Genomic DNA, 15,756 nt, shown 5'->3' with positions numbered 1-15,756 from the left:
CAAAACGCAAAAAGGCGTGATTTTCAAGAAAATCGTACTCATTGAAAAAAATTTCAAAAAAATATGAAGTATAAGGGATGATATTTTTAAATAATAGTTGAAATGTATGAAAAATAGTAATTTTCTGGGTGGAGCTCCACTTTAACTATACACTGTGAAATATGCATGAACTTACCCCATGACTTGAAATAAATATGTTTATATAATAGTCTGGTGGCAGGAGGTTGGGTATCACCACCCGACTGGGAACAAATATCCATCCAATTTTTTAAGATTATTAATCTGGAAAGTAATCAATCAGGATACGAAGCTTTTTCGAGATATAAGGGGTCCACGTCCAAAATTGACCAATTACAACAATGTATTAAATATATGTATTATAACCAATTTATTAAAGCATAATGTGGTATTTTATTACACTTTTATGATTATAGGTATCTATTCAATTTAAAAAAATCCTTCGCGACAGGGTCATGTCAATATTGACCAATCAAAGAACTTACCTATAAAATCAAATAAAAACTAACATTTAACATAAAATTTGATGTTTTCTCATCCTGTTAATCAATTATATGCAATGCAAAAGCGCACATTCATCATCAGTTAACATTAAGGTCAAAGATCAACATTTTAATATGTGTATTAGGTAGTTACGAAATAAATGCAAAGTTGTCCAATCTATGAGATCGATGGTTTTACAAGTAATCAAATTATTTGATCATTTAAAAGTTATGGTATTTCATAACATTTTTATTTATATAATTATAATACTGCAATTAATTAAATCGGACTGTTAAAAGTTACTCTGACCTTAAATAAGATAAATGGTTAAAGCAAAACTTTTAAAAATATTCATTTTAAGGCAGTAAACAATCTGATTTGATCTGCTTATTAAATATAATTTTTGTTTTTTTTTTGTCTATGTAATCAGACAACTGAGAATACCTAGTTATGTACTAGCCAGTCTGTGTACCTTAACTTGTAAAAATGTAAATAATGTGGTTTTTGTCTAGATTTTGTAGTTTACGGCTTAGTTTCCATTGTATTGGTTTTTCGAAGGCGCTTTGAGCACTTTGGTGGATATATGCATCTAACAAATCTTACTATTATTGGTTATCACCTTTTCATCCCCATCGCAATAAGAACAAAACATAGTAGTTCATCTAGTAAATCCAGAATATGTACATACCAACCCAGTGAATATCTGGAACATATCCATGATTTTCTGGACTATCCAAACACTAGCCTGTGCACCAAAAGGGCATATTCTTTCATTGCTATCATTAAAATAATTCTAAAAGAGAGGATTAACTAAGACTTTTGTTTACTGTCAGGCCCGCGGACTATAGTAATTGATTTTACTTTTGCTGTCCATAGCCAATGACGAAATTATCTTTTTGTCCTGTATTTTTTTTCTGTATTTTTATGGCTTAATAAATGAATAAATAGAGCGCACATGTTTCGCAACTTCCAGACACTATTCTGTGCAGATTTTGGTCATTGCCTAGTTTTGCAAAAAGGTTTTTATTATCTCTATCTACGCTCGCGCTAAGGTCAAATTTTCGTTCGCCAAAATGGCGAAAGGTTTTGAAAAACATTAGCCAAATTGAAAATCCTTTAGCCAAATTTAAAAAACCATAAAAATTCGCAAAAATGTTTATTAAATAAATAATGCATGTATTTGTTTGTTATTTTACTTCTTTTACATTTATATTATTATTATTTATCCCAATGAAGCTGATTCGGCGTTACCGCGATTTTAACACGTTCGTGAAATTTCAAAAAGTGACGTGTCTTTGAAGTTAAAAATATACTATTTCTTATGAACCCATGAGAATAAAAATTATATGCCTGGAAAGATCTTGTTTAAGGGATTATTTTTATATATTTTTAATCTATGTTTATTAAATATTTTAATAGAAAACACGAGTTAAAAATGAGGTACAAAAGCCGGCGAGCCGAAATCTGCGCGCTAAAAATAACTTTGGAAAACACCTACCCATTTTCGCACCCGATCGCACGAGGTCCATAATAGGTGGTGGAGTAATTTTTGTTGCATGTTATCAGGCTTTAAATACTCTTTATTTTGATATGTAAATCGGTTATTATTATTATGTACATCCGCCTCATATGTCAATTTTAACGATAACAATTTTTTAGCCTTTCTCATTATCAAAATCTGGCTAATTTAGTAATGAATTAAAGCTAATTTATATTTCTGTTTGATAAACCACATCGTTTTATTTGACTTTGCGTGGACCTGGTGCGAAGAAGCCAACAAGACCAACCACTGAAAAAAATAATCCCTACCATAAATATCAGTGTTTACCATTTTCCTTACGGGGGATTCAGTTCTCCGCTTATTACTAAATTACCGTCGCCTAGGTATTAGCGCGTTAATTAATGATTGGATAACCCCCGCACAGTGGACTGTTCCATTTTCTGAACTAGTATTCGCCGCACACGAGGCATGTCGAAAAATGTCGCCTCTCATCATGGAATACTTGCTTCGAAACGTCAATTTTACCGATTTATTAAATTATTTAATAAGTGGAATATTTATCAATCTATTATATAAAACAAGTACGTTAGGAAGAAATGTACCACAGAAATTTAAGAAGCTTTGAATTTGCTATGCAGCGGCCGTAACCCATTCTATGTAGGCGGCCGAAACGCGCTTTGGCCAGGGTTGCCGTTGTAGTATACGTTGTTTCTTAGCTATTAAGCGCAACTTTCGGTTAGAATAATCGAAAGGGAAATAAAATTAAACATGTTAACATTATACTATTGAGGTAATTACTTTGTTAAATTTAAAATTCCCCTTTTTAAATAACAGAACAGCCTCGTTTACGGAAGTATTCGTCCACATGTTTCTGTTTACATTTTCTTCTCGAAGTTCATTTTCTACGTCGAAGAATAGGGACTTCCCCTTTTATTCGCTCATCATCACGTCGACGACGACCGGCCACGAACCAATCACATTAACTGTGTGTCATTAAAACGTCATCGAGGCACGCTCTGCGCATGTTTAAACAGAACTAAAAAAATGAACACGGCGATCGTGACGTCGTCACATAAAATGCTGTTGTGGTAAAAAGTGTACCCGAGTCAGAAAGTACCGAAGTGTGGCGAATTCTCGCTCCCATAAGAAGTCACGCCGACCAGGCTAGGCCTAGGCTTGGAAATGTATTTTCGCCAATTTGGCGAACGAGGCAATAATTATTTTCGCCAAATGGAGACTCCAGTCGCCATTGGCGAATTGGCGAGCGGTTAGCGCGAGCCTAGTCTATACTTGACCACCAGGATTTCACTGCCAGAATTGATTCCTGATTTCTCTTTCGAAAAAGAAAAAAAAGAGAAATCACTTACAGTTAAAACTCAATCATTCCAAGCATTGATTTTTTTTATATTAGTTGACAATGACTTCTTTTAGTCTCTGACCCTTGCCACTACTGCCAATGATTTTCGATGTCCCATTCATTTTATCCTTTAGTCTATTGTTTTCCAATACTATGCAATGTTTTATTATGATAAGCATGAATTGAAATGAAAATATTTAGGTGTTTACGTTCGTTGGATAGACACATAAAGAAGAGAGTCAGATGAGTTTATTCTCCTAACATCATACTGCTATGCGACCTTGGGAATGATGGACATTATTATAAACTGGTTTTGTCTTTTTCTTCAGAAAACAAAATTTCTACTACAGTATGCACAGGAAAATGTTTTTATGAAGATAATCTATATATAAATTTACGTAAGGGCAAAAATCGGTAAATCGTGCGTTATTTCTAGAATGTTTACTCGATGGTATATAAAGTTGGTTTGTACTTTCGGTACTAATTTTAACCACCTGATGTAACCCTGTTTACTAATTAAATTGAGTTCGATAATTAGTTATTGACGATTAAAACGAATTTAGGTTCAACGATTTGCCCCAAATAGGGGTGTTTTCCGATCGTGGTATACACTGTCTAATGGATGTCAATTTGAAAAATACCCGCACACAATAATACGAGGACACTTCGCATTTTCCTATCTCCTCCTACGATAATTGTTTTTAATAGCTGAAAACCGGTTGAACAGTTCGAGTACAGCATCATAATGTTGAAGACAGGCCGATTTTCTTTAAAAAATGCTATTTTGATACATGTAATATACGTTTTTACAAATGTATTGATTTGTGATGAATGGAACATTCCAAATTATTTGGTTTAACCATAGAGGTATAGATTTAGATTTATGGGCCCCCTTGGAGAATAAACATAAATAGTATTGCAATGCTGTATTAAGGTATTAACCACTTTTGATCGCAATTTGAATCGCAAATGTCTTACTGTGAGTGTTGGTACTGTTAGATATAATATAAACAAATATACAAATAAACTTTATTACTGTGAGTGTGGGTAGGCCCTACTGTTAGATTATAAACATATAATATACAAATAAATAAACGTTATTACTGACAGTTGCTTCTCAACGTTTGTATTAATTAATAATTTAAAAATATATAAACGTACGTAGTGGTGTATCATTACATGTACTTTACTATTTCAATCGACTATGACAGTGAGAGTTTTAACAAAGTATTAAATCGTAAATGTTTTACTGTATTTAGTGGTATATTATTTATACTGTAGGCCTATAAAACATTAAAAACAATATTTTGTTACTGAGTGGATAAGAATATATTTTAAAATGTTTCCTCTTTGTACCTATCTTCTTCCCCCATCCCTCAACCCTTAATGTTACATACAAAACACAAATTGGGTTTGTTTAAATGAGTCCAAATAAAAAAATTTGACTCATTTTGTTTCTCTCTCGGAAGTAATTCCCAGGATGCTAATTTTAGCTGACTACATAAATCATCGTGTATATTTATTCGTTTCTGTAAACGACAATGTATTATAGTCCTGCAGTACGTACATTTGAAATCTCCATTTTTTTCTCGCTGGAAAATACTGTGTATTCGAGAACCATCTGTGGGCACGACCTAGATGGTACGCGAGATTTATGGGCCCCCTTGGAGAATAAACATAAATAGTATTGCAATGCTGTATTAAGGTATTAACCACTTTTGATCGCAATTTGAATCGCAAATGTCTTACTGTGAGTGTTGGTACTGTTAGATATAATATAAACAAATATACAAATAAACTTTATTACTGTGAGTGTGGGTAGGCCCTACTGTTAGATTATAAACATATAATATACAAATAAATAAACGTTATTACTGACAGTTGCTTCTCAACGTTTGTATTAATTAATAATTTAAAAATATATAAACGTACGTAGTGGTGTATCGTTACATGTACTTTACTATTTCAATCGACTATGACAGTGAGAGTTTTAACAAAGTATTAAATCGTAAATGTTTTACTGTATTTAGTGGTATATTATTTATACTGTAGGCCTATAAAACATTAAAAACAATATTTCGTTACTGAGTGGATAAGAATATATTTTAAAATGTTTCCTCTTTGTACCTATCTTCTTCCCCCATCCCTCAACCCTTAATGTTACATACAAAACACAAATTGGGTTTGTTTAAATGAGTCCAAATAAAAAAATTTGACTCATTTTGTTTCTCTCTCGGAAGTAATTCCCAGGATGCTAATTTTAGCTGACTACATAAATCATCGTGTATATTTATTCGTTTCTGTAAACGACAATGTATTATAGTCCTGCAGTACGTATATTTGAAATCTCCATTTTTTTCTCGCTGGAAAATACTGTGTATTCGAGAACCATCTGTGGGCACGACCTAGATGGTACGCGAGCGAAGCGAGCGTGCCATCTAGTATCAATAAGTTGTACAGGAAATATCTGTGGCAAGCAACCATATTGAGGCTCATAGTAATGATATGCCCTTGATAAAAATGGAAGTCTGTCTGTATAGTGAGTTGTGGGTTGCAGTTTTTATTAGCCAATGAAAGTAAAAATCTAAAGCATTATTGTCAAAGGCAGTGATAAGGGTCAGTAATATATCTGAGTCGATGTGTCGTCAACTAAGGAAACAGGCAATATTCTCATTTTCAAAAGGGAAAGAAATCCTGGTGGTCCCTTATGAAAGGTAATCGAAACATTCAGTATTTGCAGAACTTAACAATGAAAAAACAAAAATATTCTTTAACAAGCTTCAACATTGCTTTTGTGCTCCGTACAGTGACGGATCAAAGATAATTTAATAGAAATAGATGGGGAATGATGAATTGAAATGGTTAAGATAACCTACAGTAACTTACAGTATTATAATACATTTTAAATAATGTGCAGTAAAAGACAAATATCAGAATTACCATAACTTTACTGATCAATAATGTGATTCAATTTCTGCCATATACAAATACAATACAAAGAAAAAACGAAATATAAAAGGCAAGGAAAGACCAAACAGGTGCTAAACACCTATGCTAGTTGGTCAATCCAGAATAGTGCACAGAAATAAACAAAATAATTACATTCTACAATTAAAGCATCTACAAGAAAGCGACCAACTACTTATTTAAAAAAATAACTATTGAGATAATGAATGAGTGATGAATATATAAATGAGTTTCCACAGAAGAAGAGCTACTGCATATGTGTCTTTAACCCAATGTCGTAACTCCGCATATAATATGTGGACGTATGATGACACCACAAACTTTTTACATTAATTCTTATCAACAATTCAGCAGCTTCTATAAGTTATAACCATCAAAGTTACCTTTCCTTCTGATGATCTATAAATACAGATTCAAATATATTGTATAAGTTAAAATTACGTGAAACATGTTATTCAAATTTTTAGCCATGAAGACGTCACTAAATAAAAGTTTTAGCAGCACATGTGATTGATTATCCACAAAAATATTAAAATTTGAAGGAAAATAGGACACATGGAAAATAATTTGTTATGGAACACATCATTTTTACTCCATAGAAAGTTGACGCTTGATATGAATTTTATTAAAGACACTAGACCTACAATTGTTGATGTTTTGTAAAAATAATGCATATAATTATATTACTTTTAAAACATAAACCAGGTCATTCTTGTCTAAAATCATGTAAAAGTTTTATGGTTATATATAAATAGAGAATCAGTGCATTACCTGTAGGCCTAGCTGGTAAAGAATGGTAATGACAAGGGTTATCTACATAATCAATTTCAGATAACATTACGTTGTTAAATCAGTTACCTGAACAGGTGTCTATAAGTATTCAATTTTCAATTACTAATATGTAAAAAGATTGATGAGTATAATTATATCAGGATTTCACAGAAATTGCTTGAACTAATTGATGATTTTGATGTGTTTTAGGTGGTCCGGCTGAGAAGGTTGGTCTTGAATGTAATGATCTTTTTTTGGAACTGAATGGCTTCAATGTTGTAGGAAGTAGTGGCAAGACAATTGTTGATCTCATTGCGTACGTTTAAAATTGTATCTCTTCTCTTGAGGTTTTAAAAGGGATCAATGTAAAACATTTACAAATTTAGTTTAAGTTTAATTTTGTTATTTTATGTAGCAAAATTCTTAAAAAATTATTTAAGTAAAAAGAAAGAAAAAAATCTTTTTACATGACAATAAATTTGTTAAGAAACGCTATACTCTGTAAGTTTTACAGTTCCTGTTGTTCGTCATTCGTCACAAATGGGACAATTTTGACACTAAATCAAGCCAAAAATATGGAACCCAACCAACATGATTGATGAGTTTTATTTTGAGAAAGTTATTTTGAATTTAATGATGGTCAAATATAATCCATAGACAGCTTTATGATGTTCTGCTACTATAAAGATAATGTCTTCAAATTACATAAATGTCTATTTTTCAATTGTATATAATTTATAATTTAAGTTATAATGTTTTGTTCCTTCTAATAGGCAAGCACCTGGGAAACTTTGTCTACTTGTACAGCCTTATGCTAACATTACAGAAAACCTTATGACCTTGTCTACACAGACATTATCTGTAACACCAGCTCTCTCGGTGAGAAGGTTGACAATGGCTCCAACTCATTTGCACACTCCCAAGGAATCGCTGCCTGATACAAGAAATGTTCAAGAACTTAACAAGACTAATGTCCATATTGGTGAAATTGAAAAGCAGTCTCTTTTTAAGCATCCGTCCTCGCTGTACATTAAAAAACTCCATCCAAATTCTAAAAAGCAATGTCAATTTGTTCCATCCTTAACTCTTGATAAAGTGTGTCCATCAGTAAATCCCCCAAGTTTACCAATAAACAAGAATGCAATCCCAAATTTGCCGTCCACATCAGTCCAGCCATTTCAAAGCTCTTTAGAGTCAGTAAGAATGACTTCATCATTGAAATCTGCATTTGAAGATGTTGAAGAGAAAACCAATTTTGTTAACAATAGCAGTTCCAATCTGCTGCCCATGATGCAATCCAGTCCAACTGATGAACCCAACGGATTGAATTATGTCAGTTGTATGTCACCTGAATTAATAGATGGTCATGACAACTCTATTTTATGTGATTCTTCCTTTATATCCACATCCTCTTTGTCAGATGAATCTTTCGAAAAACATGACAGCATGTATGAGGAAATGCTACTGGAAAAGTTGGAAGCTACAGGTGTTGCAGATACTGCATCAGTTTTTAGCTTGCCCTTTTTTCAGAAAAAATCTCCAGTAGTACCAAAACCAAAGACACCATTGAAGCCAAAAGTATTTGAAATGCCAATTAAAGCAGAAAACATTTGCAAACCACCAAGAAAATTTAAGATATCAGAAAAGCCTAAGATACCAGAAAAGCCAAAAAAAGTAAAACATGTGAATATGAACAAACCAAAAATACCAGAAAAACCAAAACATCTCATTAAACAACAAAATAATTCTATACAACAGGTAAAAGATCCGTGGCAAAAAATTTCCACCCAAGAAAAAAGAAAACATGTTGACCCTGAGGAAAACATTCCACAGCCTAAGAAGATGTGTTATTCTGTGAAAATTCCTCATTTGAATAATCCTCATTTAAGACTTGAGACCATGCATAAATTTACATTATCACAAAATGATTCCATTGATAACACACCATCAAACAAACTTGGTTTTTGCTCTGATGGAAAATATGTAATTTCAAAAGATTCAATTTCCTTAGAAGAATCTTCACTTCGTGATTTAAGTGCCACTCCTCCTGTGGATACAAGTTTATCAATTAAACATGAAGTGCTGCAAGAAAAGGAGGCAGTCTGTATTGTTGATATGCTACATAATGTGGCAGGTGATATAAAACCAGGTATGAAAGATCTTCAAAGTCGACAAAATGTAGACAAGAAATATATTGAAGATGAATTATCAAATGAGAACAAATTGATTCAGACTTCGAAAACAAATGCAGACTACAGTCAGGAATCACCAGTTGTGAATGATGTTGGGGATTCAGATGGATGTGTTTGTCAATGTGTTTCCATAATGAGTGGTGAGAGTTCCAGGCAACTAAACACAAAGCAAACCATAGTACTTGGAGGAATTCAACGTGATATTGTATTTTACAAGAAAGTTGAGGTAATTATTGTATTTTGTTTTAAATTTCTAGTTGTCATTTATACAGTTTTAATAATGACACTTTTATGAATAGAATTCTATGCATTAAGACAGGGATATTGTTAATTTCATCATTTATTTCCATAGTGTATGACCATTAGTGTGTTTTTTTCTGTTAACGATTATTTTGATTTCAATATCATATTGAGGATCTATTCTAGAAGAATAAAATTATTCTTGTCACGTATAATAAGACCCTATCAAACTAAAATAATATAGTTAACAAGTAAACGGATAAAGTAATTGAGACAAAAAATCAATCAATAAAAAATAAAAACAAACTGCAGTAGGACATCCAATTAATCATTATATAAAGAAATTAAGTATTTTTAACATTGGCCCGAAACACAATAATAGATTTTGGTGTCTTAAGGTTGTCATTAAGTCAATTCCATAAGTGTGGTCCAGTGACAAAAATGAAGAATTCTAAAGTTTTTAATTTAAAGAAGGGTATTTGTAATAAATACAATTTAGCAAGACTACGTAATTTATGTGTATGGGATTTTGTCAGTTAAATAATTTTGACATGGTCACTGGTAAATTGTTATTATGGAATTTGAAAATAAAAGATACAGTTTGTAACTAATATATAAATCGTATATATTGAGAATATTGAGTTGCTTAAAGATCGGTTCAGAAGGTGCGCAATAATGAGAAAAAGTAATAAATCTGAAGGTACGTTTAATTAATTTATTTAATTTGTCTAAATTTGTTAGATAATCTGCTGCCCAAATTAGATTACAATACAAAAGATGTGGTTGAATTAGGGTATTGTATAACATGAGAAGGATTTTTGATGGGAAAATGTGTCTTAATTTATATACTTATGATACCAATTATGATACTAATCATACTACGCAAACACTGTAACTCACATGGATGTAAATAAACACAAAAATGCCATGCTTTCATCAAATATTTTTCTTTTGTTAAATTTAGTGTCTATTACTTTATTGTAATTTCTATTTGTTAAAGAAACTATTTTGTTTTCATTTTTATAGCCATTTATTGTTGATGTTGCTGAAAGAGATTTTATTCATGCTGGCAAACTGTTTCTCAGAAAGAAAGTCAACAAAGTACAGGAGGTAATATCAAGACATCTAGTGCATCTGAGTAGTAGTTTTTATGGATACATTTTATATTTTAGCAATTTTGTATATAAAAATGTGATTGAACAAATGGCATCACATGAATACTGTTTCAAGGATCGTATAAGTTATAATCTAGATCCTGGAGGATTGTTATATTGACTGACTTATATTAATTGGCCCTCTATAAATGCCAACGAAAGAGGTTTGTGATTGGTCCATACTCACAAAAGCTACTGGTTTATCGCAAAGAGAGATACGATACATGATGGGAAGTAAATGGGAGCACACACGTTTTGGGAATTCTTCCCACCATACATTGTGAAATGTCGTTCTTCGTGATATTAAGCTATGATACCAAGGGTACGCCTAACTAGGCATGCTAGCCGAGCCAGCCAGGTTTACCGATATTTGGCTATAAAACGGATATTTCCTCAGCTTAGCTTAGGGAAAATATAGTCCCTTGAGAAAAAGTCATTCCCCCGGGGATATCAAATGCTATATCACCTTTAAGCAGTTAATATCTGTAAGATTAAAAATATCCAAACTTTAACTGCTTGTCACAAGTTTACCACTGGCTATAGCTTGCTTAATAATTATGTCCCTAGATCTATTTTTTGGTGGCCAGAGGCTACTGTACTTTCCTCAACCTATCAAAAGAGCTTGTAAGAAAGAAAAATGCATTTGATTGTAGTTTTTAATTTAGTTGATACTAATTTATTGTTTAGGTTTTTGGAATTCTGTTCTCGGATATGTTGATATTTGCAAAGCAAGTAATATCATCAAATAAGATCAAAGTAATGTTTCCACCTATTTGCTTCTCTGAAGTTAGCATAATGGAATTTAACACAAGGCGAGGTGAGTTTCTTTTAGGTTATTTACGAACATAAATTTGTTAGAACACATTCGGTTACATTTGTAATATTGTATACTACATTCATTCTATTTTTTATAGCCACTGAATTCAACATTTTAATGGTAACATCAGAGCACCCAGCAACTCTAAAATACAATAAGATTGTTCTTGGTGCTCCAACTAGTCGAATCAAGAAAGTTTGGCAGTTTCTTCTACAACAGTATGTACTTGAGTTCAAGATTGGAACTCTTCAAGGCAATGTAAGCTTTTATTTTCATTTATTGATGTCATAATATTTTGTCAATTGATTTTCAGTGATTCAAAAAGTTCCAATAGTGAAATCAACTCGGCCTTAAAGGCTTTATACACTATCAGAGAACTTTGTCATCCCTTCTTTATCTGATTTTAAACAAACCTCAGGACTGTAAAAAATTGAAAAATATGGCCTAGTTGGTCTAAAATACTTACTTGCCCATACTCAATTTTTACTACAGTAGATTTTTATATGTTAAAAAAGTGTTTTTAAAGAATAGGCCTACATTTGTAATGTCACCAGGACATCTTTGATAACAACAATTTAAGCAGGGGTGGGAACCAGAATTTGCCTGATGGAGGGGCCGAAGTCCCAGACAGGCTTTATTATGTGGGAATGTTCATTTGTGTGGACCTTGTAATACTACCAGTTGCAGATCAGTTTTCCATACTTTTTTTTTGTTGGGAACAAACTCATAGCTTCATTTTATTATTAATGCAAACAATTCGTTGTTGTGAGTTAAATTTTATGAACTAAATTATTTTAATAATAATAAATATCAATTTCTCACTTCAATCATTATTTAATTAACAAATATTGCATTATTCAATAATGTTATCTAGTTAAGTCTACATATCATCACAACCTATTTTCATTTCATATATATGATATATTTGGACATGTCTTCAGCCTAATGTAATCTGTTTCAATTGTAGTATTTCTCTTTTATTATAATTTCAATTCTATCTATTAGTTACCACCTGGATGTAGGCTAAATTTATTGGTGGCTGTAAACTATAGATACTTACATACTTAAATTTACAATAAAAATGTAAGTCTACATTTTTTTCAGTCATGTGTTAAAACTTGTACCATATGCATATGTGCCAACAATAGGTCCTTATTAGGTTATAAATGATAATATCGCTAAAGAATGATTTTGGCCATTTTTAAAACGTTTATTTATCTCCCTATAGCTTTTTTAGAGGGTGGCGGTTGACAAAAAACAATTATTTTTTCCCCCTAATTAGATCTAAACACTAATTCTAACTACTAACTCAAATGGAAACTAATGACCGGTACTGTACTATAACCTGAATAAGAAAAAATATAATTTATTTACAAAATTCACTGTTTTTTTGTTGCATTTAGAAGCTGGTAATTGACATCTTTGCCGGTTACAGCTATGACAATGAACGAATGATTTTAAACTTTTACAAAAAAATGATCAATAACAACAAATTCAGTACAGTAGTTTTATGCTAGGCTTATCATTAGGCATGAATCACTGTTGTGAGTCTTGTAGGCCTAATACAGGTCAATGGTTTGTTCACTGTGACTCTTGTTTGAACATCCCTAAACCTGAGTTAAACTTGTGAATTGGATATACTGTACATATTAAGTAGAAAGCCCAAACGGCACACAGATTTATATTTCATTTTAAAAGACAATTATAAGTTGATTATAAAATCCGGAGGGATATTATGTGTTTCAGAAAAGACAGAAAACTTGATTTTTACAGCAAAGGATGTTTTATCGAAGAAAAGTATGTTTTAATTTTAATTAAATATAACTTGAACCCTATTTATTTATAGTAAAGCCGATGTAGAAGCTGAAATGTTGGGGGTAGAGATATTCCCAAACAAGAAATCATCACTGACAGTCGGAGGGGATTATTATTTTGGCCCATGTTAACATATTTTTTTTTGTGAAGTTTTTCTTGAAATTCAAAAAGCATGTTCTCTAAAAGGTATATATATACTAATGCAACTAATTTTAATAATGCATAATTTTATCTACTCCGAAAACGCTGAATGGTACATGTTCACATTTGACACACTGATGTTTCTTGATGGGCCACACACGATAGGCTATATCACTTTCCTGAATTTTAAGGATAAACACACAAAAATGGCAAAACTCAAAACGCTACGCAACCTCCTCTGTTGTGCGCCGCAATGACCGAATCTACAAATACCATGGCGAGCCGCCAAATTGAAACAGTGTTTAGTCTCGTTGAAGTTTTAATCCCAATCCTATCTTTAGAGCATTATGTATTTCGTAAATAATGGCTAGCTCCGTGATTAAAACGGTGTGGCCATTCGAATTTGCGAAATGTGTAAATAATAAGTTCATTGTTTAAAGCAACAAAATCTAAACTAGACCACAATTTAATTACAAAAGTAGGTAAAAAGATAACAAAGCTCCAACAAAAAAATTTAAAAATATCAAAAACCATTGAAAAAAAAAATATAAATGAATAAAAATAAACACAATAAAACGAATTCAAATATTACCACAATACCACAATTACGGAAAACAATGTGTGAGCAATATGAGGCATTTGTATGATTTATGTTCCCTTTTTTATTTTAAATGTGACCACACTAGTCACATGATGTCATCAATATGATCGTTTGCTGATGTCAACAAACAAAGCAAGTATTATACTAAGTACGAAGTAACAAAGCACTACAAAGTACTATACTATAAGTAGTATAATAAATTAAGTGCTAAGGAACTGAGCAAAATATTGTTTTGTTATTTAATATTTTAGCTCATATAGACAGGAAACTTGAGATTTTAATTTAATATGCTTTTGTGAAGTCATCAATATTATCAATTTTCCGAAAATCAATAGGCATGTTCTGTATATACCTGTTACCGACCAAACATTCATGACGATAACTTGTGCAAGAAAATATTTTTATGTACAGACATTTTAATATATATGTTGATTGAAACAAACTTTTCCTGGGGCCAGTGCTTCCATGGGACTTAGCCCTGTGCACCCCAGCCAGGCCTTTGGTGACCCCTGGCCACAAACCTATAGTTAAAGTGCTCAATGAATTATTGTGTTGGACCAATATGAAATCCCACCCAAATTAAAACCACTGCACGTGGGATGTAATCGGAAAAATAATTGCAGCTCAGTTTTGACTAGGGTCAGGCATGAAATACAGTATGAACTAGCTTTTTAAATTCCGTCTCAGTAGTTCATCTGATTATACCCAAGGGTAATTATTATTATGCCCCAAATATCATTCTGCTAATATACTGTACCTAGATTATAGGCACTATATATTGCAATAATTTATTTATTTGTTGACCTTTGAAACAAACCAAAACAAAAAGCATTTAAAAGAGTCAATTCAACAATTCATCGACATTTTTATTCCATAATAAAAATAAAAATACAATACAAATAATAATTAAGATAATGGAATGGGATACAAAATAAGCACAAGTGCTTTAAGCATGTAACCCTAACAAAAAGATCAAACAATTAGTACAAACAAAAAGAACAAACCAAAATAACATAATGTGATTTACTTAACTTAAATATTTCTATTGTTATAATATTGCTTTAATCTCTGTTTAAACAAACTTAAAGTGGGGGATTGTTTTATATAGTCTGTTAAATTGTTCCAAATATGTGTTCCTTGGTAGGAAATACATTGCTGTCCGACTTTGGTGCGTTTTAGTTGTGGACAGTAGTTTGACCTGTTTCTAGTTGAGTAATTATGGAATGAGGCAGATGTACTAAATAAGTTATTAAATGATTCAGGTAATAGATTATGTTTATATTGATACATAAATATAGCAGTGTGTTTCGTATAAAGGTCAAAAATATTTAATGTTTGGGTTGAAATAAAAAGTGGATGAGAAGGATGCATAAAATGAACATGACAAATATTTCTAAGTGCTTTTTTCTGGAGAATATGTATACGGTTTAAGTTTGTAGCAGAAGTAGCACCCCATACTGTGATAGCATACGTTATTCTAGGTAATATAAGTGCATTGTATACCGTTAACAAGATTTTACTTGATAACATAGACTTCACTTTGTTTAAGACACCAATTATTCTAGAAATACTGTTTGCTACCTCATTTACATGAAAATTAAACGATAAAGTTTCATCCAGAAATAAGCTTAGAAATTTAACTTCAGTAGCTTTTACTATACATTCATTTCCCATCCTCAATTCTAGTGAGGTAGTGTCA

The 15,756-nt window shown here is 31.8% G+C and overlaps 1 protein-coding gene across 1 annotated transcript in view; it reads left to right on the top strand.

Annotated features, from left to right (window-relative positions):
• The window catches only part of LOC140046561 (uncharacterized), a 204,780-nt gene that overhangs the window by 20,540 nt on the left and 168,484 nt on the right, over nt 1-15,756 (top strand). Inside the window, exons 9-13 of the mRNA XM_072091256.1 lie at nt 7,308-7,413; nt 7,871-9,515; nt 10,556-10,639; nt 11,371-11,500; nt 11,598-11,758. Coding sequence (XP_071947357.1) covers nt 7,308-7,413; nt 7,871-9,515; nt 10,556-10,639; nt 11,371-11,500; nt 11,598-11,758 — 2,126 coding nt within the window. The remainder of the gene's footprint in view (nt 1-7,307; nt 7,414-7,870; nt 9,516-10,555; nt 10,640-11,370; nt 11,501-11,597; nt 11,759-15,756) is intronic.

This window comes from Antedon mediterranea, chromosome 4, assembly GCF_964355755.1.
Source record: "Antedon mediterranea chromosome 4, ecAntMedi1.1, whole genome shotgun sequence".
NCBI classification, from domain to species: domain Eukaryota; kingdom Metazoa; phylum Echinodermata; class Crinoidea; order Comatulida; family Antedonidae; genus Antedon; species Antedon mediterranea.
The sequence above is the reverse complement of the archived record's forward strand: the minus strand, read 5'-3'. Positions and strand labels throughout refer to the sequence as shown.